This window comes from Phyllobates terribilis, unplaced genomic scaffold, assembly GCF_046119375.1.
Source record: "Phyllobates terribilis strain yellow unplaced genomic scaffold, ASM4611937v1 Scaffold_2__4_contigs__length_985480577, whole genome shotgun sequence".
In the NCBI taxonomy this organism is placed as follows: Eukaryota; Metazoa; Chordata; class Amphibia; order Anura; family Dendrobatidae; genus Phyllobates; species Phyllobates terribilis.
In genome coordinates this window covers 90,857,910-90,883,479 of record NW_027362762.1, presented here as the reverse complement: position 1 = coordinate 90,883,479, position 25,570 = coordinate 90,857,910, and the positions used below count along the sequence as shown (strand labels likewise).

At 45.5% G+C, this 25,570-nt stretch overlaps 1 protein-coding gene across 1 annotated transcript in view; it reads right to left on the bottom strand.

The window, feature by feature from the left end:
- The window catches only part of MIPEP (mitochondrial intermediate peptidase), a 137,078-nt gene that overhangs the window by 91,774 nt on the left and 19,734 nt on the right, over positions 1–25,570 (bottom strand). Inside the window, exons 3-9 of the mRNA XM_073662209.1 lie at positions 22,097–22,185; positions 20,848–20,934; positions 19,532–19,595; positions 9,887–10,069; positions 7,736–7,892; positions 6,226–6,274; positions 3,805–3,865 (exon numbers count right to left, since the gene is read on the bottom strand). Coding sequence (XP_073518310.1) covers positions 3,805–3,865; positions 6,226–6,274; positions 7,736–7,892; positions 9,887–10,069; positions 19,532–19,595; positions 20,848–20,934; positions 22,097–22,185 — 690 coding nt within the window. The remainder of the gene's footprint in view (positions 1–3,804; positions 3,866–6,225; positions 6,275–7,735; positions 7,893–9,886; positions 10,070–19,531; positions 19,596–20,847; positions 20,935–22,096; positions 22,186–25,570) is intronic.

The following is a 25,570-nucleotide window of genomic DNA, read 5'->3' as shown; positions in this document are numbered from 1 at the left end:
AAGGGAATCTACAGCTTCTGGGGAGAGAGAGAACTTGCTTTCTAAATGCCCGTTGAAGGACCTCTGCGCTGACAGGACCTCCCACTGAAGAAGTCTCATATGCCCCTGAGTCCATTTGACTGCTGGGAGACAGGCTGTCATAGAGCCCAGGAGGGATATTGCCTCTCTTAGGGACATCACTGGAGATTGCATGGCTTTCAAGACTAAAACGATCAATTTGCGGACCTTGTCTTCTGGGAGGAAGAATGCTTGGAGATGAGAGACCATGATTAGACCTAGGAAGGTCTGAGTCCTTGAGGGGGTTAGTTTTGACTTTTGGGAATTTACCAACCACCTTAGCTGATGCAACACCGTTGTGACTTCTAGAAGTTGACTGGAGCAATGGACTTCTGATTTCCCTACTATTAAGAAGTCGTCTAAATAGAGCACGATCACTACGTTCTTGATTCGTAGAAAGGCTGTTACTTCCGCTATTAGTTTTGTAAATATTCTCGGGGCTATGGAGAGGCCGAAGGGTAGGGCAGCAAACTGAAAATGCCTCAGCTCTTCCTGAATGAACAGGGCTACTCTCAGATACTTCTGGTAGTCTGGATGAATTGGGACGTGATAATATGAGTCCTTCAGGTCTATTACTGCCATAAAGCAATTGTGGTGCAAGAGCTTCACTGCCGAGCTCACTGACTCCATCTTGAAAGTCTGGTTTTCTATTAACTGGTTCAGACTACTGAGGTTGATTATGGTCCTTAAGGACCTGTTTTTTTTAATCATGAACAGAGGGGAATAGAATCCCTTCCCTCTTTGTGGTATCGGCACTTCGAGAAGGACTCGTTTCCTTACTAGCCCTAATATTTCTGCTTCCAGTGTTATCTGTTATTCCTGGACCTTCCTTTTGAGGGTAACCACAAGGGTCCGACAAGGGATCTGGCTGAACAGTATCTTCAGGCCACCACTTACAATGTTCAAAATCCAGGGGTGTGCTGTAATTGCTTTCCAAGCAGAAAAAAGTGGGAAAGCCTCCCCCCAACCTGTGGCTTGGCGTCATTGGGAGGATCTCTTTGTATTTGAGGACGGTCCTCCAAACATATAGCCCGACTCCTTTTTGGACTTGGTCTCCCATCTTCTCCTGTCTCCTGGAGGGCGACCACGATTAAATTTCCTCCTCCGAAAACTAAACCTTTTTGAGTCCCCTGAAAATCCTGGGAACCCTTTGTTCTTATCGCCCGCCTTTGCTAAAAGGTCTTCCAACTTCTGGCCAAACAGGAGTCTACCGTCACACGGGAGGGAACACAATTTATGCTTTGACTGTAGGTCGCCTGGGCAACCTTTGAGCCACAAGGCCCGTCTGGCAGCATTAGATAGACCTGCTGCTCTAGCCGAAAGCCTGACAGAGTCTGCTGAAGAGTCCGCCAGGAAGGCCGATGCCGCCTGCATTAGGGGTAGACCTGAAAGGATTCTATCCCTAGAGACCTTTTCATCTTTAAGTTGGTCCTCCAACTGTTGGAGCCACGCCATTAGGGATCTTGCCACACAGGTGCCAGCTACCGCTGGCTTCAGGCCTCCTGCTGCAGCTTCCCAAGTGTGAAAAAAGAAAGGAATCAGCCTTTTTATCAAGGGCATCTTTTAGAACGCCAGAGTCCTCCAAGGGCAGGGAAGATTATTTGGACGACCTGGCTACAGTCCTGTCAACTTTGGGGATTTTATCCCAAGGCTCAGAGTCCTTCTCTTCGAAGGGGTACCTTCTTTTAGAGAAGGAGGGTAAGGCCCCTGATCTTTCTTGTTTCCTCCACTCCCGGTCAATGAGCCCCTGAATTTTAATGTTTACCGGAAAGGAGCGTCTCTTTTTCTCTCCAAGGCCCGCAAACATAATATCTTCCCGGGATTTGGATACTTTCTCCTCCCCCAGACCCATGGTTGATCTGACTGCTCTAACCAGTCTGCCCGTACTCTCAATGGGGAAGCAGGGTCTACCGATGAGGAAGAGGATGATGATCCTCGGACTGGGAGGAATCAGAGTTGGAGGAGACATCTCTATGGGATCTTTTCTTTCCTCTAAGCAACCCCTTCAGGGACCCCTGAACCTCTGCGTGGACTATAGACTTTAAATTAGATGCGAAATCCAGGGAATTTTCCGCTATAGTTTTAGCAACGCAGTTCGGGCAAAGCGGCTTTTGCCAATCTATGGGGAGGGAAGTTTGGCATAGGGCACAAAATCTGTGCTTTTGCTTGGCGCTACTCTTCTTAGGCTCCTATAAAAATGAAGCACATAAAAGACTTCCCATTACTAAAAGGTGACATTCACCAAGATCACTCACCCCCGGAAGTCACAAACGGGTACCGGATTCGGAGGCTGTAGCGGAACCGATGATTCCTTTCTGGATGGTCCAGAGGCACTGGACACCTTGCTCCTGCGGCTGCCACTACGTTTGCTGAGGGGGGGGGGGGGGTGGAGGGTTAGCTGCTGCTCTTGGCTATCCTGATCAGGCTTGCTTCAGAAGCGTACCACGCTTCCAGGATAACCCCCCCCTAAAATAGGGCCATCCAGAACCTTCTCCGGTTCATGGGCCCTCCCCCTTTCCCAGGCCGGAGGTCCAATCCAAAAAAAAACGGCCTGGAACGCTTCACAGGGTGCCGCCATCTTGGATCGGGCGCCGCCCCCTGACGTCACCTGGCACGCCTCTCCCAGCGTGCCTCGCGCTGTGACGTCGGGCGCGTCATAGTCGGAAGCACGGCCGACAGGAACGACAGGGGGGAGGACGGCGCCACGGTCTACGGGAGGACGGAGCCTGCCTCACCGTATGCGCCCGCTTGGACGCAGGACCCAAGGGGAGCTGCGGACGGCGCTTCTGGAGACTGGAACCCGGTGCACAGGCCAGTGCCCGCTCTTCCACACCGGAACAGCCAGAGGTAAGTCTTCTTTCTTCCAGACAGGTTCCCATCAAAAACAGGAAACCAAATGAAGCGAGGGAGAGGTACCACCCTTTTATTTCAGACTGTTTCCTGTCCTTGGTGGGGCGGATCTCTCTCTCAAGGTGTGCTGTCATGGGTGAGGGGAAAATAAAGAACAAGAATTAATAAAACACAACAGGGTTGGATCAGTTAGGATCCAGGTCTAGCTCCTACAGCTTAAACTGGTGAGCTTGGTGCCTGTAGGCGGGTGTATACTGCGGAGGAGGAGCCATTTCTTTTTTTGCCTAGTGTGAACCTCCTAGCGACAACAGCATACACCCATGGTCCTGTGTCCCCCAATGAAACGATAAAGAAATACATGGACAGCACGCCCAGCACTCATACATTGATCTACTGTGGCTGAGCAAAAATGTACAAAGCTGAACACGAGGTTCTTAGCTAACATTCTGATCAGACTGTATGAAGCCCACGGCCAGGTCGCAATGAACCTTTTTTTGATCCTTGATCCATGCTGTGGGGCACTGGGTCGCTCCTCCTGTTGGTGTAGGATTGCATCAGTGGTGATCGCCTCACCTTTAAGGTTAGGGACCCACTAAGAGCTCGATGTGACGTGGCCGTGGGCTTCATATAGTCTGATCATAATGTGAACTAACAACCTCGTGTTCAGCTTTGTAAATTTTTGCTCAGCCAAAATAGATCAATGTATATGTTGTGGATGTGCGGTGTGTTTCTTATTCTACAGTTATAGCAAAACTAAGTACAACTGAAAGAAAGGAACGGTAAAACATGAGGTTCTTCATGACGTCAATCTTTTTGCTGTACAGCCTGGACTTTACACGTTTTTATTTCATATCGCTGCCATACATTGGAATGAGGAAAGAATAAAATCCTCCTTACCGGGTTCATGGGGTTCAACTTCATTTTCATTCCCAGCATCATTTCAAAATCTTTCAATGTCCTGTAAAAAAATAAATAAAAAATCACATGGTTTAACACCCAGCATGAAAACGTAATACTAAAATCTCAGGGGCAGCATGGTGGTTCAGTGGTTAGCACTGCAACTTAGCAGCACTGGGGTCCTGGGTTCAAATACCACCAAGTACAACACCTACAAGGAGTTTGTATGTTCTCCCCGGGTTTCCTGGGTTTCCTCCCACACTCCATAGACATACTGATAGCGAATCTAGATTGTGAGCCCCAATAGGGGCTCTGGAATTTATGGCGCTATATAAGCAAGTAAAATAAAGGCTTTTCTGAAGAAGAGTCTTATATACTAACCTTCTTTATACACATAATGACCGCATAATCCTTTATAAAAGTTGAACCTCAGTTTCCACAACCTAATGCTCCCAAGTGTCCCTCCTCCCTGCTGAGATCTCACATTGCTCAGTAGAAGCTGCAGCTGTGAGGTTTGGTGGGCGGAGACTGAATACATTGGACCCACTAGCTACAGCTGGACTCAATACATATTTTAATATCAGAATTAAATTACCATTGTGACATGGATTTTCAAAGTAAACACACTAGTCTCGTCAGGTCTAAGATCTATTCATTAAAGCATGCAGGTTGTATTGTGAAATCTGGCGACAAATCCGCTTTAAGAAACCAATCAACACAAAATGTCGAACCAAAAATGACGTGGTGTAAAAATAATGAGCGGGGTTATACAGAGAAGTTGACTAGGAGGCACGAGAGAACTAGTCCGCTAGTAATCTCCTGCTGAAAAAAACAATGATTTTATTGAAACTGCAACAAGCAGTCTAGTAAATGACACATTGCTGGAATCAAAGTCTCGGCCCCTACATTAAGCTGCTCTCAGATTAAATTAGCAAAAAACCTGCTGACGGATTTCCTATAAGGCATGGGTTACACAGCCATTTGTGGTTGGGCAACATTTACTCTGTTTTACAGCTTTCACTTTTTCCTTCCAAAAGCCATAACTTTCAGTCAACATAGCTGTTTAAGGGCTTAATTTTTGGGGGACGAGTTGTAGCTCATTTTACCATTCAAATGACTGGAGACGAGAGAAAAAATAAATTCTAAGGTGGGTGAAATTGTGAAGGAAATAAAAACAAAAAAACCAAACAATTCGCAATTGTGTTTTGTTTTATGGTGATGATTGTGCTATAAAAATGACCTGGCAATGATTTTCCATTACGGCAAATCCTTATGGGTTTAACAATTGGGCTAATTTTATAATTTGATAGACTGGACTTTTACAGGTGCAGCGAAAACATTCTTTTTTTTTTTCATTTTCTTCACTTTTTAACTTTTAATGGCAAAAGAAAGGGCAGGGGCAATTCTAATTTATATATATATATATATATATATAAACTTTTCATTTTCTTTTTTTACTCACCTTTAGGGGAACTTGAACTTGCTATCATTTGATCGCTTATACTAGATATGTTGCAATACATCTTTATTGCAGACTCCGCGTCGGACCCACTAGTAACACTGATTCTTAAGGCCTACTGTTCAGCTACATGCAAAAATAACCTGACTGTAGTACACAAGTTTATTTTTGCTTCTATATAATAATAATTTGTCTAGCTTGTTTAATGAATGATTATTTTATACCAATTTCTGTAAATTGTGAATCAAGTGTAATAGCACTACTCATTGGCACTCCTTTACAGGGGTGGCCTACCGGAGGATTCTCCTGTTCACCCGTGGGCCAGTCCGAGCCTGATTGCAGTATATAGAGAAAATGACATTCTCCTGTTAATCTGAGCCCCAGGCTGAGCTTCACAGGAGGACGAAGATGGTTGCTGATGCTCATGTTGTAGGGGGCCAATGTAAGTCGTTGTGCCTAGCAACGATTGGGCTCTTTAAGCGCTGCTGTCAAAGATTGCCAGTGGCATTTAAGCAGTTAAAAAGCAGCAATCAGAGCGGGCTCTGGCCGCTGCTGTTACAGGAAGATGTCAGCTATGTAAAACAGCCGGCATCTACATGGAATGGTGCAGGCTCAGCTCCTTAGTCTGCTCCGTACAGTGAGACAGGACCAGGGACATACTTTTACGTCACATCTTGAGAAGGGTTTAAGAACTCAAATGTTGTGCTGTCAGTCTCATCTAATCATAGTAAATATGGACATGCAAAAATCCAGAAGGGTTCAATTTCTGCCTTGGTTGCGGCAACTTACTGGTCGCAACATCAACACATCAACTATCATTAGTCCCAATGTAATGCATGACATTGTGATCTTATGGTGAACACCTAGAAACCACTGTGTAGCCCCAGCCTTAAAGAGGTTATAAGATTTGAACAGACCCTTCCAGCATGATAAGTCCCTCCACAATAAGGATAGCAACTTACCGTTCTCTTAGTTTGCTGGATAATTTTTCAAGAAACAACATCACCGACTCTGACAAAAAGAGGAGACAAAGTTAGAAAAGACAAGAAAATAGTATCATATAAAGTGGAGAAGTACGAATTTCTTATTTCGGTCTTAACGGGAACTCCATGCAAAATAAGCTTTAAAAATATATAGATATTTCTTGATCCCGTACCCTCTGTTCTGACTGCAGGGTTAAGCTTAGCAGACACTATGGCTCAGATTCTTCATTTGCATTTTTTTAAAGTCAGTTTCCTGCTTTATCAGAATTCATCTAAATGGTGCATGCGATTCGTTCATTTGGCGCAATGTCAAAAATGTGCTTTTTTTTACTGTCTTGGGACTTTTGGTGCAAAAAAAATAAAAATCATGCGTCAAAATCTTCGAAAATACGCCAGAGAGGAATCGCAGAAAAATGAAGCTAAATTTTGCGCCTTTTTAATAAGGTGCAAATAAAGAATCAGCTGAAAACATCTGGAATCCATAAACTCCACTCACAAAACGAAACACAAGACAGACGAGCTCGTATAAATGGATTAAAAAAAAAGGTACAAATAAAAAAAACAAAAAAAAAGGCACAAAAGACAAATAACTGAACATAAAACTGGCACAAAAGCAATGAAGAATTGGGGGCCTACATTTGGGGTCACTGTCCGGTGGAGCTTAGGCATCCATCTCCCCTAACCCCTTCACCTCCGAGCCTGTTTTCACCTTCCTGACCAGACCAAATTTTACAATTCTAACCAATGTCACTTTAAGAGGTAATAACTCTGGAACGCTTCAACGGACCCCGGTGATTCTGAGACTGTTTTTTCGTGATACATTGTACTTTATGTTAGCGGTAAATTTAGGTTCGTATTTTTTGCGTTTCTTTGTGAAAATATCTTTCTTTGTGAAAGTCCCTTGGCGCAGACTCTGATCATAAGCAATACTTATCAGAGCACTGCGGGAAGCGCAAACGTTAGTGTCACACAAAAAAAATGCTGTTAGAGACAGCAGCCATCTTGATTTTGGAACTTGCGGATGTTAGATGTCGTGAAGGGGTTAAAGTCCCATTTCCAAAAACATATGCCACACAATAGACGCCATTTTGCTATGACCTGAACAATACAAACTGAACTGGACACTTCAGTTGGGTGATGATTAGTGATGAGCGAGCGTGCTCGTTTAATCCTTTCACTGAGCATGCTTGGGTGCTTGCCGAGTATCTTCGGCGTGCTCATATATTATGTTTGAGTCCCAGTGTCTGCATGATTTACAGCTGTTAGATAGCCTAAACACATGCAGGGATTACCTGTTTGTTAGGTAATCCTCACATGTGTTGAGGCTGCCATAACAGCCATAAATCATGCAGACGCAGAGACTGGAACATAATATAAGAGCACGTCGAAGATACTCGGTAAGCACCAGAGCGTGCTCAGTGAAAGGGTTAAACGAGCACGCACGCTCATCACTAGTGATGATCACATACTTTTCGCACCAAAATTTTACCTGGAGTTCTTGCCATGGTCCCAAGCAATGCTCTGTGTGCAAATGTCGGATAGCCAACAAGCTGAGCTAACGCGTTTCTACTGCTGAGCAGTTCATCCAAGCATTTCATCTGACTGCTGTTAGGGTAAAGGAAGATCTTGTAAGCGGCTTCCCGAACCTAGATGAACATAAAAAAAAAATAATAAGCTACAAAAGGATAGAAATAATCAGGCGTCACATATGTACAACGCAGCGAATGCCACAATAACACGTGGAAGATCATTCACTTTAACAAGCAAAATTGTAAGGATGAAGCTGAGGACATTAGAAAAACGTTGAATGACCCCACAATATTCGACAGGACTGGTTAGATATGTCACATGAGTGGGGGCATGTTGGATCCACAATGTAGGATTTCAATGTCAGATCCCTTTGTTCTCACAGGACAGAAGCCATACATAGTGACTTTGGCCACTACATCCAAGTTGTGACCAAACTTCGCTCAGTGCTGCTACATGGCGATGCTATAGAATTGAATGGGATAACATAGCGAAACCTTAACTAAGTGATAAGTCTCAAAAAATCCAACCAAGTGGGTTTTTTTTGCAACTTGCTTGTCACAGCCGTGTAGGAGGTCGCAATACAATCCCATTCACTTCTACAGCACCGAAACGTAGCTGTGGCACCGAAAGATCTTTGGTTGCGTGACGGCTGTTGTGGTCAAAGTAGCCGTGTAGCCCTAGCCTAAATCTGTCATTCTAATTCATCATAAGGCCACTGAGCGTAAAAACTGCTGGAGGATGCGCCCACATGGCTGCTGTATGGTGTACACTGCAAATTATTTCCAAAGACACTGGCATGACGTATCTGGCAGGGTGCAAAGTGATGAGCCTCAAACTGGAAATTCACAAAATAGCAGTCTGCCAAATGAACGTTTGGGCAACAGCCATCTTTGCCGACTCTGCCATATACATTCATTAGCTTTCCATAGGGACAGAGATGAAAGTCACAGCCAAACACCTCCGACCTGCCCTACCCCAAGATCATCTGTCGGAGTATGGTGCGTTCTCTAAATGGGCCTAAAATCAGCAGTGGGGACCAAAAAGATCTGTGTTAGAACCAATTCTTTTCATTCTCTTTATTAATGACCTTCTGGACGGGATTGAGAGTAAAATGACAGTTTTTGTTGATGACGTAAAACATTTGAGGAATAATAAAATTTGAGAAAGATTATAAAATATTAGAGAACGATCTGGATAAGGAGTCTGAATGGGCAAACACTTGGCAGATGAGGTTTAATGTAGATAAATGTAGAGTAATGCACCTAGGACGGAGTAATCCTATTGCTACATATACATTAAATGGGAGTATACTCGGGACTACAGAACAGAAGGACTTCGGTATTCTGGTTACAAGTAAGCTGAGCAGCAGTACTCAATGTCAAGCAGCAGCCACAAAAGCAAACAAGATTTTAGGATGTATAAAAAAAGAAATAAAATCCCGCAATCCCAACGTACTGATACTCCCTGGTGAGGCCACATCTAGAATATGGGATCCAGTTTTGAATCCACATTTTAAAAAAAATGATATTCGGAAATAAGAATCAGTTCAAAGGTGGGAAACACCTCAGAACCTCAGAGGAGATCTCATTTACATGTATAAATAGATGTGTGGTCAGTACAAAGGACAGCACATGACTTATTCCTTCCAAAGACCATACTAAGGACCAGGGGGCAGTCATTACTGGTGGAAGAAAGGCGATTCTGGCACCTAAACGGGAAAGGGTTCTTTACAGTCAGACTGTGGAATGCCGACCACAAGAGGTAGTGATGGCCGACACTATAACAGCTTTTAAAAAAAGGGACTGGATTCTTTTCTCACAACAAATGGCATTGTGGGTTATAGATAATCGCGATAGAAAATGTAGAACTGGTGGAGAAAGGTTGACCTTGATGGACCGATGTCTTCTTTTCCTTTCTTTTGCCTATGTAACTATGAATGAAAATTGGGAATTTTACAAATGCCCTGAATTAAAAGGAACGTGTGTCCTGGTAACAATTTCACTTTACCAAGTATTGAAATAAAAAAAACTTCATAGACACGTTCTGTGCAAAACTACTCTGAGAACAAAAGGGTAGCAGCATGTAATACCTGCTTCTGCTAATCACCTACCAGGTCATCAGGACAGTCAGCATGGATCCCACTGATCTGTATGTACTTTCCATCCCAGGAAAAGTGAGAGCGGATATGTTCTGGTATAACACTGACATCAATCCTATTGGGCAGGTTGGATCCCATCAGGAAGTCATTACTGAGGTCGGCAATCGCAACGTTCAGGTTGACGGCCTTCTGGCGCTGCAATGAGACAAAGCGATTATTCTTTAGATACAGATGTCGAAATGCCATAAAATTTTCTAGTCCAGAGGAACCTATATTTACAATAATACTGGTTATAGGGGTGGTAAATCCCAACTGCAAAAGTGACCGTGCTCACAGCAGTTTTCGGGAACACCTCTACTCAGGTATGATTGGGAATCACTATTATACACGTCCATAGAAACCTAAAAGACTATAAATATTGCATTACATGGAGGTCATATGGAAGAATGGTGGTTTATGTAATGCATAAAGATACGAGGAGCTCTACGACAGTGGTGCCCCCCACTCCAAAACAAACTCTTTAAAAAGGTTGTCTTATCTTAAATGTTAACAGTGCCAAGTGCTTGGTCAAACGAACAAGTTTGCAATTTATTTATTAAAAAAATTATTTCTATAGTTTATTGGCCTTTGCCTAGGGAACCAGCCATCGCTGCAGTCTGTCAGCAGAGGTCTTCTCAGCAATGAGAGCTGTCTATATCTACCAATCCGGACAGTTTCAGTGCTCCCGCGCTCCTCCGATGCATAAAAAAATCTTCAGGCTTTATTGATTGTCCATAATGTTAAAAACCATGATCTGGTGATGGCCTGGTCACTCTGACGCGTTTCTGGCGCACAGTGCGCCCTTATTCATAGAGTAAAGCCAACAAAGTGTGGATACAATTTAAAACAAACCATTGTCAGAACACGGGAAATCACATAATTTATAGTTGACATGTAGACGATATCCCCATTATATGGCCTCATGACTAGTGTTGAGCATTCCGATACTGAAATATCAGGTATCGGCCGATATTCGCGGCATTGGAATTCCGATACTTTTGCAATATCGTATACCGGAATTGGAAGTTCCCATAATGCAATGAGCCAGTTTCATTTTATTCAGCCAGTGAGGATCCTAAGAAGTGTGGGCACATCCTGTTAGGCATGTAGGCATCTTAACTAATGGCATGGCTGTGATTGGCTGCTGAAATGATGTCATGATGCACTATAAAAGCCGCCGCCGCCATTTTGAGCTCACTCTGCTGTGAATTCAGTTAGGGATAGGACGCTGTTGTTCTGAGGGACAGTTTTAGCTACCTATTTGGTCTATTCTGCTTTACCCAACCTACTTAATAAATCGCCGTGCCTTGCAGCGCTAGTGCACAGTTCTCTGAGCGGTTCACCGCTGTCTGCAAGGTCTCTGTGTGTGAGTGCAGCTCACCCTGTAGTGTGTGCTTCAGCCACGTCTGGTTGTAGTGCACTCAGTGTGTGTCACTGCCTCATACATTGTCCTTTTTTGCTAATTCATAATTTTTCCTGATTTCTCCTATTAGTGTGGTGGTTCCATCCGTATTCAGCTACATTGGTTCCAAACACACTATATAGGAGTAGTTAGAGGAGCCTTTCTGCAGCATTGGGCCCTGCAGCCCCAGCCAGATTAGTATTAGCCTATTTTTTGTAGCCTCATCTATTGCATTGTAGGTTACCTTCCTACATTGTAATAGCTACAAAAAGTTTGTGATACTATCGGTATTACATCTTTGGGCACATCCAGTGTCTTTTTGTGACAAAAAAAACCTAAATAAAGTTCACCAAACACTCCACTTTACAGTTGTGTAGGCCACATTAGCTCATATTAAAGTCTAGTCCACACTTTATAAAATTAGTGTTTCTTATACCGGTTAGCAGCTGTCCAGGAATAAGCACACTAAGCCCTTAGTACTTTTCTGCCTATCTTTATCAGTCTACCAAGATGAAGAAGGCAGGGAGTAAGGCATGTGGTCGTGGGCGTGGAGTTTCTGCAGGGAGAGGACATGAGGATTCTGTGCCTGCAGGGAGAGGACGTGGGGATTCTGTGCCTGCAGGGAGAGGACGTGGGGATTCTGTGCCTGCAGGGAGAGGACGTGGGGATTCTGTGCCTGCAGGGAGAGGACGTGGGGATTCTGTGCCTGCAGGGAGAGGACATGGGGATTCTGTGCCTGCAGGGAGAGGACATGAGGATTCTGTGCCTGCAGGGAGAGGACGTGGGGATTCTGTGCCTGCTGCGGGCACCAGTGACTCAGCATCCCCCAGTTTTACCAGGGAACAGTCCTTTATGCGCAGCTTTGTAGGAGCTAGCCGTACCCCACTGCTGCGGGAGGACCAAATTGAAGCCGTTGTCGGATGGATGGCAGCTAACGCATCGACTTCAATTAGTTCCAGATCCTCTCAGGTCCTGAGCACTGAAGAGCACCCATCTGTCTCTTCACCACCTGCCAAATTGCCCAGGCAGTCAGAGAGCCCTGGACAGGAGCCATCTTTACTTCTGTTCTCTGAATCTCTTGGCTTGGAAAGAGGGGGCCAGCCAAGCAGAATTCGAGAATTTGAAGAAGAGGTAGCATGCAGTGATGCGCAACCGTTTTGTCTCTCTGAATCTGAAGAGGCGGGTGGGCCAGTGCCTATGGTCAGCAGCACACCTCAGTACGCATCTGATGATGAGACTCAGGTGCCACTTTCTGGTGCGTACTGTGCTGTCGAGACTACCCAGGAGAAGCAGTTGTTTGAAGAGGGTGGTGTAGATGATGAGGTCCTTGACCCATCATGGTGTGAGGGACAGGAAGGTGGTGGGAGCAGCTCTGAGGAAGAGATTCCCCGAACAGCCCAAAAAGGAGGGAGAGGGAGGGGGCAGACTTGGTTGCCTGTAGCCTCCACTTCGGCACCCATTAGGAGCATGGCTCTTCCAAAATCCAAAGCGGGCGCTCCCAAGACTTGCAGTGCCTGGTCCTTTTTTGACACAGTTGCAGATGACATTTGCTTTGTCAAATGCAAGCTGTGTAATCAGAAGGTGAAAAGAGGGAAAAGTGTCAGCAACCTCAATACCAAAAATATGTGGAAACACGTGCGGACCAAGCACGTGGTGGAGTTACAAAAACACACTGAAGACCTAGGCCAACCTACAGCGCCACCTACCACCTGTTCAGCTCGTGTTGTAGCCTCTTCCTCCAGCTCACACACAGCTGGTTCGGCTTCCTCACAGGATCGCCATGGAAGAATCTTTGGCACTGTTGTACAGAGACACAGTGTAATTCCACCCACAGCACCACTTTCCCAGTCATCCTCACACTCCCAGGCCAGTCTACAGCCATCGTTAGCACAGGCATGGGAGAAAAGGCGCCCATACTCGGCAAACCACCCCCGAGCACAGGCTCTGAATGCTGGCATTGCTAAACTACTGGCCCTTGAAATGCTATCATTCAGGCTGGTGGAGACTGACACCTTCCGTAACTTTATGGCATTGGCAGTCCCACAACACAACGTGCCCAGCCGCTTTTATTTCAGCAGGCAAGCCGTCCCTGCCCTGCAACATCATGTGGAGGGAAAAATTAAACATGCGCTACAAAACGCCGTCAGTGGCAAGGTCCACCTGACCACCGATGCGTGGACCAGTAAGCATGGACAGGGATGATACCTTTCCCTCACTGCCCATTGGGTAAATGTTGTAGAGCCGGGTACAGATCTTGAGAGTGGCGCTGTACGTGTTCTGCCAACTCCAAGGATTGCAGGAATCCAGTCTGTACACATTGACTCCTCCTCATACTCCAGTTCCTCTGAATCAGCGCTGCAGGAGCCGTCACGGTCTACCTCCACATCGACCCGTGAACGGTTACCTGTTATGATGACCGATATGAGCACAGCCGTGGCCAAACGTCAACAGGCCGTATTAAAATTAATTTCTTTGGGGAATCTAAGCCACACAGCGCAGGAGCTCTGGAATGCCATCAAGCAGCAGAGCGACGTGTGGTTTGTGCCAGCGAATCTCCAGCCAGGCATGGTAGTGTGTGACAATGGCCGAAATCTGGTGGCAGCTCTGGGCCTAGGCAACCTCACTCACATCCCATGTCTGGCACATGTGCTCAACTTGGTCGTGCAGAGTTTTTTGAGGGACTATCTGGATCTTGATGCACTGCTTCACAAGGTCCGCATAGAGTGCGCTCACTTGCGGCGTTCCAGCAACGCAAGATCACGCATTGCAGCTCTGCAGCGCCGATTACATCTTCCGAAACATCGCATCATATGTGACCTACCCAACAGGTGGAATTCAACGCTACATATATTGGAGAGGTTGTGTGAGCAGCAGGCAGCAGTAATGGAGTACCAGCTGCAGCAGGCGCAAACAAGTCGCAGTGCGCGCCGTTCACACTTCACCACCACTGAGTGGGCCTCTATGAAGGACATTTGCCACGTTTTGCGTGCCTTCGATTATTCCACGCGGATGGCGAGTGCAGATGATGCACTAGTCAGCATGACTATCCCCCTTATCTGCCTGCTTGAAAAAACACTGCAAGCACTAAGGGACGAGGTTTTGGAAGAGGTGGAGGATGAGGAGTCACAAATGCCATCTGCTTCTCTACAGTCTGCGCAACGTGGTTCCTCACAAAGGCCTAGGCAGGGGACACTTTGTGAGGAGGATGAAGAGGAGTCAATGGATGAGGAAGACATCTGTCCAGAGGAGGGAAGTACACAATGCTCTAGTAGTCAGTATCTAGAGCGAGGGTGGGGTGATGCAGAGCAGGCAGAGATCACGCCTCAAGCAGGGGACAGAGTTTCTTGGCCAGTTGACAGTCTGCAGCACATTGTTGATTTCATGCTGCAATGCCTGAGAAATGACTGCCGCATCACCCACATTCTCAACACGGCTGATTATTGGGTGTCCACCCTCCTAGATCCTCGCTACCGGGACAACTTACAAAGCCTCATAACACCGTTGAACCGGGAGCGTAAAATGCGGGAGTACCAAGACGCACTGGTGCATTCCATCATGTTCTCCATTCCAACCGAGAGCAGTGCTGCTAGTGCTTTACAAAGCAGTTCAGTGCGTCGAGGCAGTGGAGGAAGCTCTGCACAAAGAGGGAGCAGAAGCAGCGCCTCAGCACAAGGCAAGACCAGTATGGCCGAAATGTGGCAAAGTTTTGTGTCCCCGCCGCCACAAATGTCTACACCATCACAGACGGCTCCAGTCAGCAGGAGGCAACGTTTCCGTCAGATGGTGACAGACTACATGTCTTGCCCTCTTAGTGTACTCCCAGACGGCTCTTCTCCCTTCAAGTTTTGGGTCAGTAAGCTGGATACATGGCCAGAGCTTAGTCAGTATGCATTGGAGGTGCTAGCTTGCCCTGCTGCTAGTGTATTATCGGAACGCGTCTTTAGTGCCGCAGGTGGTGTACTAACAGACCGTCGCATGCGACTATCCTCCGATAACGTTGACCGGCTTACTTTTCTCAAAATGAACAAGGCCTGGATCTCTCATGAATTTGCCAGTCCTCTTACACAATAAATAATTGGTTGGCAACAGTATCCAGGTCTCCTGTTGTGTTCATGTTTCTACCACCTGAACTGTAATCCCTGAGCTCCAACACCGCCAGTTGGCGCTCGGAAGTGCCGTCTGCACAGTCAACACTTGCTGCCGTGTTATTGGGGTTCAGTAACGTCAGCTGTTCCCCTGCTGTGTGGACGGCAATTTCTCCTGCTCTGTCCACATTATCACCACTACAGATTTTAAAGTTGCTCCAATTACACCTCTGGCTCCTCTGTTTTCAGTATTATCCCTGAGCTCCAACACCGCCAGTTGGCGCTCGGAAGTGCCGTCTGCACAGTCAACACTTGCTGCCGTGTTATTGGGGTTCAGTAACGTGAGCTGTTCCCCAGCTGTGTGTCCGGCAAATTCTCCTTTGTCCACATCCACTGTACTACTGATTTAAAACTTGCTCCAATTACACCTCTGGCTCCTCTGTTTTTAGTATTTACCCTGGGTTCCAGCACCGCCAGCTGTTTCCTAGCAGTGTCTTTGGCACGGGTACTCCCTCCTGCCCAGCCTGGTTCCAGCACGCCAGCTGTTTCCGGGTAGTGTCAACGTCACTTTGCCTCCAATGCGTTGTCCTGTCGTGTTGCGGTCGGTTAGCCGACTCTATGGTGCCTGCAGTTTAGGTGACTCCTATGTGGGCTGCGGGATCTGGCAATGAAGGCTGGTTCCGTAGTGCCAATAGGACAAGCACCCCCTGTAGGACTGTGGGTTTTGGTAACTGCGGCCGGCTCGCGGCCTTGAAACTTTTTTTTACATGGGTACCTTCTGCTACCCATCCGGGTTCCAGTACCGTCAGCTGGTTCTCGGCAGTGCCTTTGGATTAGGTGCCTCCTTCTCGGTATCCAAGTTCCACCAACGTCTGCTGGTCCTTGGTAGTGCTTTCTGGCACAGGTACCTCCTGCTTAGTAACCGAGTTCCAGTACCGTCAGCTGGTCTTCGGTAGTTCCATTGGCTCTTGTACCTTCTGCTACCCATCCGGGTTCCAGTACCGTCAGCTGGTTCTCGGTAGTTCCATTTGCTCTTGTACCTTCTACTACCCATCCGGGTTCCAGTACCGTCAGCTGATTCTCGGCAGTGCCTTTGGATTAGGTGCTTCCTTCTCGGTATCCAAGTTTCACCAACGTCTGCTGGTCCTTGGTAGTGCTTTCTGGCACAGGTACCTCCTGCTTAGTAACCGAGTTCCAGTACCGTCAGCTGGTCTTCGGTAGTTCCATTGGCTCTTGTACCTTCTGCTACCCATCCGGGTTCCAGTACCGTCAGCTGGTTCTCGGCAGTGTCTTTGGCACGGGTACTCCCTCCTGCCCAGCCTGGTTCCAGCACGCCAGCTGTTTCCGGGTAGTGTCAACGTCACTTTGCCTCCAATGCGTTGTCCTGTCGTGTTGCGGTCGGGTTAGCCGACTCTATGGTGCCTGCAGTTTAGGTGACTCCTATGTGGGCTGCGGGATCTGGCAATGAAGGCTGGTTCCATAGTGCCAATAGGACAAGCACCCCCTGTAGGACTGAGGGTTTTGGTAACTGCGGCCGGCTCGCGGCCTTGAAACTTTTTTTTACATGGGTACCTTCTGCTACCCATCCGGGTTCCAGTACCGTCAGCTGGTTCTCGGCAGTGCCTTTGGATTAGGTGCCTCCTTCTCGGTATCAAAGTTCCACCAACGTCTGCTGGTCCTTGGTAGTGCTTTCTGGCACAGGTACCTCCTGCTTAGTAACCGAGTTCCAGAACCGTCAGCTGGTCTTCGGTAGTTCCATTGGCTCTTGTACCTTCTGCTACCCATCCGGGTTCCAGTACCGTCAGCTGGTTCTCGGTAGTTCCTCAGCCTTCTTGTACCTTCTGCTACATTTCCAAGTTCAAGCTTTTGGAAATGGTTCTTGGTAATCACTCTGGATCTCCCTGACGAGGACCCTGAAGACCAACCCGAAGAAGACTAGGATCCCGAAGACGAGGACCCTGAAGACGAGGACCCTGAAGACGAGGACCCTGAAGACGAGGACCCTGAAGACGACGAGGACCCTGAAGACCACCCCGAAGAAGACGACCCTGAAGACCACCCCGAAGAAGACCAAGAAGATGACCCTGAAGAAGTTGACCAAGAGGACAAAGAAGAGAAGACAACCACCAAGATACAGAAGAACAAGAGACAGAAAACCAAGAAGCAGAAGTACAAGAAGCTGCAGAACATTAAGCATAAGACTAAAAATCAGAGCAAAAGATAATATCTAAATTATAAGCAGAAGATGACTAAGCAGTGTATGGGGGTGAGTCCGTTCCTCCTCGTGGTGCCCCTGGAAAAGACCTGCTGCTACAGGCCAAACTGAACGCGGACAAATCCTGTTGTAAATCTTTTGTGACGGGCAGAACGAAAGGTGTAATGTTCAAACTTTTATAGATAGCAACTACAGGAATGCCTGTCACAAATAAGAATATGATGAAGAAGAAGAATATGAAGAAGATGAAGAAGTAGAATATGAAGAAGAATAATAGTTGAATAAGAAGAATATGAAGAATGTAAAAAACAAAGAATAATGCGAAGAAGGTGAAAAAGAAGAAGATGAAGAAGGTGAAGAAGAAGTTGATGACAAAGATGCTGATGCTGAGGATGATGAAGGAGAAAGTATGGGAGAAGTAAAAAAGAAGGTGAAGAGCATGGAAGTAGTGAAACATAAATATCTGACAAAATATAAAAATACTTAACAGTCAATATTTCCGTAACTCAGAACGTCTTAAAAAAAATATTAATTCCTGCTATTCCATATGATTGGGCTAAACCTCTATGCCTTTATTGTCTCCCCCACCTCCCCCAATACATTCTACATTATTCTTAGTTGTTTTCCTTCATGTAGAATTAACCTACAAGGAAAGAAAGGGTTTATTTTCATTCCGATATTTCTGTCCCATTGACTTGCATTGGTTTCCGGTATCGGAATCGGCGATATCCGATACTTTTTGGGTATCAGTCCGATCCAATTCGATCCAATATTTCCCGATATCGGAAGGTATCGCTCAACACTACTCATGACGTATTGACCATAACAGACTTTATGTATTATTTAAGCAACAATGATATCAATCTGCGGTTTACAACACACTGGCCCTAAAAAAAACACTGAATTGTTGGATATTTTATTAACTGACAACTGTCTATCCAGAAATATTGAATCCTCAATGTCAGCAGCAACACTACACTCTGTGCTGACAGCTGCTACCCAGTACATCTCCCATTTCATCTATTCCTTAAGGGATTATGAACACATGCGGATTTACCTGCGTTCAGTGCTTTGGACGCAGCATAAAGTATACTGCGCTCAAAGCGCTGCCAGTACGGATGGCGTGCACATACCCTTACAGTCACCTGATTTGAACCACATGAAAAAAATCTTTGGTCAGGTATGAAGAAGGCGTCTGTAGCAGCAGCGAACCCAAGAATATTAGTGACCTGGAGGTCATTGCCTGTTAGGAATGGGCTGTAATCCCACAGGAACGCTGCCAGAAGCTGGCGTCTGGCTATGCATCATGTTTGCAGCAGGTCTGGTGTCTGGCTATGCACCATGTTTGCAGCAGGTCTGGTGTCTGGCTATGCACCATGTTTGCAGCAGGTCTGGTGTCTGGCTATGCACCATGTTTGCAGCAGGTCTGGTGTCTGGCTATGCACCATGTTTGCAGCAGGTCTGGTGTCTGGCTATGCACCATATTTGCAGCAGGTCTGGTGTCTGGCTATGCACCATGTTTGCAGCAGGTCTGGCGTCTGGCTATGCACCATGTTTGCAGCAGGTCATAGCAGCCAAAGCTGCTCTTCTAAGTACTAAAGATGTTTATCATGCGGACGTTAAATAATAATTCACAAACTGCAGTAATCAGTAAAAGTTGCATTTTGTGTTGCATTTAGAGAAACCACTTGTAATATTCAATATGTTGAATCATTCACATTGTTCTTTTGACTGGTTTATTGCAAGCAGCATAAAGTTTGTACATGTTGCTAATAAACTGAATTTGCAATAGTAGGGGGATGGGGGGAGGGGGGTGTGTGAGAATATTTTTGATTGCAATTGTCAAACATCCCCTCTGCTTACATAAGTTAGATCGGACCATGCCAGACACAATCTTTATAGAAGATGGCACTGACCTTTTCCTCATTCATGTGGATTCCGCTAATTTCAAAATCAATTAGAAACAATTCCGCCACGCGCCTGGTAAGAAAGTAAAAAAAGAAAGTAACTACATGTGATTGGGCTTAATGGTACATTCTTGTCTTACAAATATACAGCATATATACATTAAATATGTGTAGGTACATATCCTGTGAAATAATGCAATAAATACATACACAAAGTCAATGGAGAGCTGGTAATGCAGGAAACAGGTTCTCGCCACATACAGGAATAATGGAAAGGGAAGGAAAGAGCCAAGTGCTGCTTAATGTGCCAGTTAGTACCCTCTGAATGCTGGAGCAATGCCACAATGGGCACTATGAAAGCTTCGGGTGACCATGTGGCACGTTCATATGCCGGTAGCATAAGATTTGTTCTTTGCAATGGCTCTCCACTCTGGATAATAAAGGCTCCAACTGGGGATACGGACATGAGGTGTCCACAGGTGACGACTCCTTTAGGTTCTTTTCGTTACAGGCAATTTTTGGGGCATATAAACAATTTATTTTACTTTATCCAGGAATACGGTTAAGATTTCCACTACAGGAGCTTAAAAGGGAGTAATTCTTCAAAGCATTATCCCCTTTGCTTTAATGACAACAAAATAGGCGCCACCAATTGTGCGCGTCACGGCAGCTATCTGTACATGTGATGTCACCGTCGGCCTTCAGCTTCCAATGGAAAAGCGAATGGCACCCGAATAATCTCTCTGGATTGGAACCAAGTAAGACCAATAATGTACTGTAGAAACGGCAGCCTGGCTGGCAATAACCGCACATGAATCTACAGTATTAGTTCTTGTCCGTATGACCTTATATTTTGATCATATGCACCGTAGACCTATTAGGCCACATCCACACATTCAGTATTTTACATCAGTATGTGTAAGTCAAAACCAGGAGTGGGTGATAAATACAGAAGTGGTGACGTGTTTCTATTATACTTTTCCTCTGATTGTTCCTCTCCTGGTTTTGGCTTACAAATACTGATGTAAAATACTGACCAAATACTGAACATGTGAACGTGGTGTACCAGTGCACATCGCCGATTCTCCACAGGGACCGATGGTCTGCATGGAACAAAATAACCAAAAATTGCAGCATGCACTACTTTGATTTGTTTTATTCGGACCAGAATAATGAATGTAAAGTAAAAGCAACTCCGGATCCGGTCTGCAATGTGGGCGAGCGCATGGAGCTGCACTGAGAGCCAGTAAGGACGGCAATTTGCCAGTGTGAATGTCCCTGTTTTGTGATATTCCTCAATATCATACTTCCAGAGTAAAACGTACCTGGTTTCTGGGTCCAGAGAATCCATCACGGACTTGTTTTCCAGAAGTCTCCTCAAACTTTCACAAAGTTCAACATTTGTGTTTAACCTGCAAAAGGGAAATCAGTCTATAACCACAACAGACTTTACCGCAATCTCATCAAGAGCAAAGGCAAACAAAAAAAAAAGAAGGATTGCACATCCCAAGTATGCTTAATATAAAATGATATCTATACTGTACCAGAATCATACAACATTCATTTAAAAAAAAACAAAAGCAAAGAAAACAAAAGAATATAAATACATTTAAATCAAAAAAGAAAAACCATCAGTATTTGAAAAGGCCATCAACCAAGATAAAAAGTTTTCTTTTGCATTTTCAAAATGTTTTTACATAACCCTTCAGGGCTATTTTTTTATTCTACCTAGCCATTTAGAATTTATTTTAACCTAAACATTTGTGGCATTTTTTTTTGCAATTGCGTGTCATAAAAATGTTGGGCTTCTACAGCCTCTATGCATCATAGTACATAGCAAACTGCAAAATGAGAGAACTGAATCAATCAGCGAGCTCATCTCAGGACAGGAAGGTCTGTAAACGGTTTCCTCCTTGGAACTTTTTTTTCTAACCTGATTTATGGCCTAATGAAAGTTGAACAATGAGGCGATCATAAATCATCTTGAAAAAAGCGGAGGTCCCCAGCGATCAGACACTTATTGCTTTGCTTGTTGATTTTAATCCTAGTGTCAGAGACAAGAGGATTGCCTGAGGTGTGCGCCTTGGTGCGCTATGCCAGAAACCTCACTCCAATCGGGAACTGGAGTGAGATTATTGGCGTAGTAAATGTCACAGCTAGTCATGGGATAGACAAGCTGTGGCGTCTCGCCCCAGCCCCACTACTGCTCATTTTGGTAGCGTTGGGAGAAACTCCGTGTTGCACCTTTTCAATCCTTTTACGTCGGACTTCTGGTGTGCAAGCTTTGTTGAACCGAGCCCGATGTGTTTTTGTGGGATGCAAGTGCTGTCATGTGCGCTTTTTCAGGTATGTGCACACAATCTTTTTGATGAGTTTTTGAAGTTGAAACTCCAATTTCGGAGGAGGATCTGGAGAGTTTTTGGTCAGTTTCTGCGCCTTATATACAGTACAATAAAACAGTTTACTGAAATATCGCAGCCTGTTGGGAGGCTCAAAGGCCATATCATCCCATCTTTGAGTGACAATCACACAATGCAGACAGACAGCAGAACAACTTGGATGCCGGTCACATACTTCTCCACCATGGTACCTATGTTCCTGCAGGCTTCCTCAGCTGCTTCTCTGAATGAAGGGTCGGGATGGGCAACCTTCACAAAATCAGCCTGCAATGTTAGAAAAAAATGATGAATATACATGAATGATCCATACTATGATATGGAGCCACATAATTAATAGCAGGTCACCTGTATGCACTAATCCAGGGAAGCAAATAAGACCATGTCTGCACTACATGTCACAGATGCAAGTTTTCCCTTATTTGTATGCAATTTTTGGGCTAGCTGCAAGGGACATTTCCTCTATTAGACATGATGTGGTCAGTAATAAGTCATAGATGGAATGGAAAATCATCAGCAAATTACACATGTAGATTTTGCTGAATTTTCACCACGGATTTGAGTCCAAGTGGACCTACGTTAAAGGACAAATCAATAAGATCAACTCCCACAAACAACAAAATGGGAAGTGCAAGTCTTTGAAATCTAAATCCATTGTTATTTTTATATCTTCTATCTGTTGCTGCATTTTTGAGAAATTAATATTTTGATTCATATGTAAATTAAGCATTAAGGGCTCTGGGCATGGCAGAGCACTTCACAAGCCTACCCAGGTTGTTTCTACAAACAGCAACAGCCACTTTAGCTTGATTGATCACTCATGGTCTGATTTACTCACCTAGTGGCAAATGTCACATAGGCAGCGAGCTACCGAACCAGCTATAGAGGCTGCTGCTGGGTGGCGAAACAACCTGGGGAGGTAAAGGCTCTTTCACACCCAGTGCACTTAACACCTCATTTGCATCAGAATGCCAATCAACTCAGGAATGCAGAAACAGATAGAATATATAAAAGGTGTCAATGAATTTAAGTGACAGATTCCTTTTAAAAATCTCTGCTTTATGTCAGTATATAGAATTTTTTTTCTGTATTTACATATAGACCTGTCCTAGTTCTCTCCTGGCTTGTGAGAAGCCTAGCGAGACGGACATGATTAAATTGGTCTCCCCACTCCAAATGTGATGTCGCAGTGATGAACACAGGTTAGATCAGCGGCCACGTAACGGTTGGGACATTTAAAGCCAGATTCAGAAAAAAATTAGATAAAACTGTCAATTTTTCATCCAGTAAAAAAAAACCAAAACATGGACTATTATTAATCTGTATTGTCGTCGGTATATAATTGGTGTGGATTTTTACATTAACATTTAAAAAAACATAATAAAAGGTCATAAAAGGTTTTCAATGTTAATAAGAGCGACATATAGCGTCCATATGACATCCGTTTTCTTAACGCACCCATTGACTTTGAGATTAATGGGCGAGACTAATCTGAAAAATTGATTCAAGTACAGCATGCTGGAATTTATTTATTTTTTTTCTTTTAACATGCGGACCGCGCAAAAACGCCTGTGTGAGCAACCCCATTGACTTGAATTGGTCGGTATTCTGATAAGTAGTGATGAGCACAAGTGCTCGTTACACGAGTTTGCCTAGGGTGCTCGGGTATTCACAGAGTATCGCGGGTGCTCAAGTGATATGTTCGAGTCCCCGAGCCCGCATGTTTCACGACTGTTAGACAGTAGTGTTGAGCGAGCATGCTCGACACTGCTTGGTACTCGCTCGAGCATCACGCTACTCGGGATGTTCGGCGAGCACCGAGCATTTCCGGGTTACTCAGGTGGGAGCTCGGGTCTCCGCCCTGCATGTTTGGCGCTCTTTACAGAGCCAATGAACATGCAGAGATTGCCAGCCAGTCACTGTAATGCCGCAGCCATGTTGGTTGTGGGCATCACAGTGATTGGCTGGCTGCACAGTGTCACCTTGAGTATTTAAAACCAGGAGCCGCCATCTTGGACACAGTCGCTCCGGATCAGACAGTGTAGGGTCAGTGCTGCAGAGCTAGGGAGAGATTTATACTGCGAAATAGTTAGTGCAGGGTCTGTAAAGGCTGCCAGATCAAACAGTCCTTCTCAGGACTAATATCCATCCCAGATATCAGGCAGGCAGGCTGTATAGGAGACGCAGTGATTATACCAACAAACAGTGCATTACAGTCCTGTGTGCTCCTGCTGGTCAAATTGCTAGACTTATCCCCCGTTTCAGGGGCCAGGAAAAATCCTTTTTTTTCCATCTAAATCCTGTATTTTTTTTTCCCTCAGTCAGACTGTACAAATACGTGTCTTATGCTTAAAATATTCTGGTGTAGGCCAGATAACTAGAAGTTTGGTTTTGCAGTTCCACAGTTCAAATCTCAGTTTTATCCAGCTTTTGGCCTTTTCTACATAAAAAAACAGTAATAGTGTCTCCCTGACTGTTCAGACACAAATATATCTGTTTAAAATATTCTGGTGTAGGACAGAGAAATAGAACTGTGGTTTTCCTCTTCCACGGTTCTAATCGCCTTTTTATTACCCTTTTTCCATTGATAGTGCGAGTGTAAGCTATTTTACTTCATTTACAATGGGCAAGGCGCGTGGCAAGGGACGTGGAACTGGACGTTCTGGTGATGGTGCGTGTAGAGGACGGGGCCGTGGCCAAGGTGAAAATGTGCCACAACCAACAGCCACATCTTCTCGCTCCCACTTCTTGACCGAATTACTAGGGAAGCACACTACAACACCAGTATTGCGAACTGATCAGTGTGAACAGGTTATTAATTGGATAGCAGATAATGCTTCCAGTTACCTGGGCACCACCACCTCCGATCTGTCTTCCACACGGTCAAGTTTTAGTAGCCGTGAGTCTCGACCGCATACTCCTCCTCACCCTCATGCTCCTTCCTCCAACCATGCCTAATGTCGTCAGACAGCAACTGATCCCACACTTGGACACTTTGAAGAGCTGTTCACTGGTCCATTTCCATATTTGTGCCCCTCGTCTGCTCCGCTTAAAGTGGAGGAAGAGGAGATCCCATGTAGCGATGCCCAAATATTTGAACAGCCACGGTCACAGGAAGCAGACGCTGGCAATTTGTCACAAGAGGTGGACGATGACGAGACACAATTGCCACGAAGTGAGGACGAGGATCGTGGTGCGCAAGTGGAAGAGGAGGAGGTGGTGGATGATCTAGTAACTGACCCAACGTGGCAGGAGGACACGCAGAGCGAGGCCAGCAGCACACAGGGGGAGGGAGGCAGAGTACCCCAACAGGCAGGAAGAAGCAGAGTGGTGGCAGCACACAGAAGGCGGGCAACAGTTCCCCGTAACACCAACAGGAGGGACGTTGCCAGTACAAGCGGTAGGTCTTCCAGAGTCTGGAATTTTTTTAAAGACTATGCTGATAACCCCCAAAAGGCCATTTGTACCACCTGCCATGCCAGCATCAGCAGGGGTGACAAAACTACCAGCCTGACCACCACCAGCATGATCAGGCACATGGCAGCAAAGCACCCAACTTTGTGGGGCGAAACCCAGGGTCCACGACCAGTGTCAGCGGGTGTCACCACTGCTTCTTCCACTGTTGTGCGTGTAAGAGAAGCCCCTGTTGTGC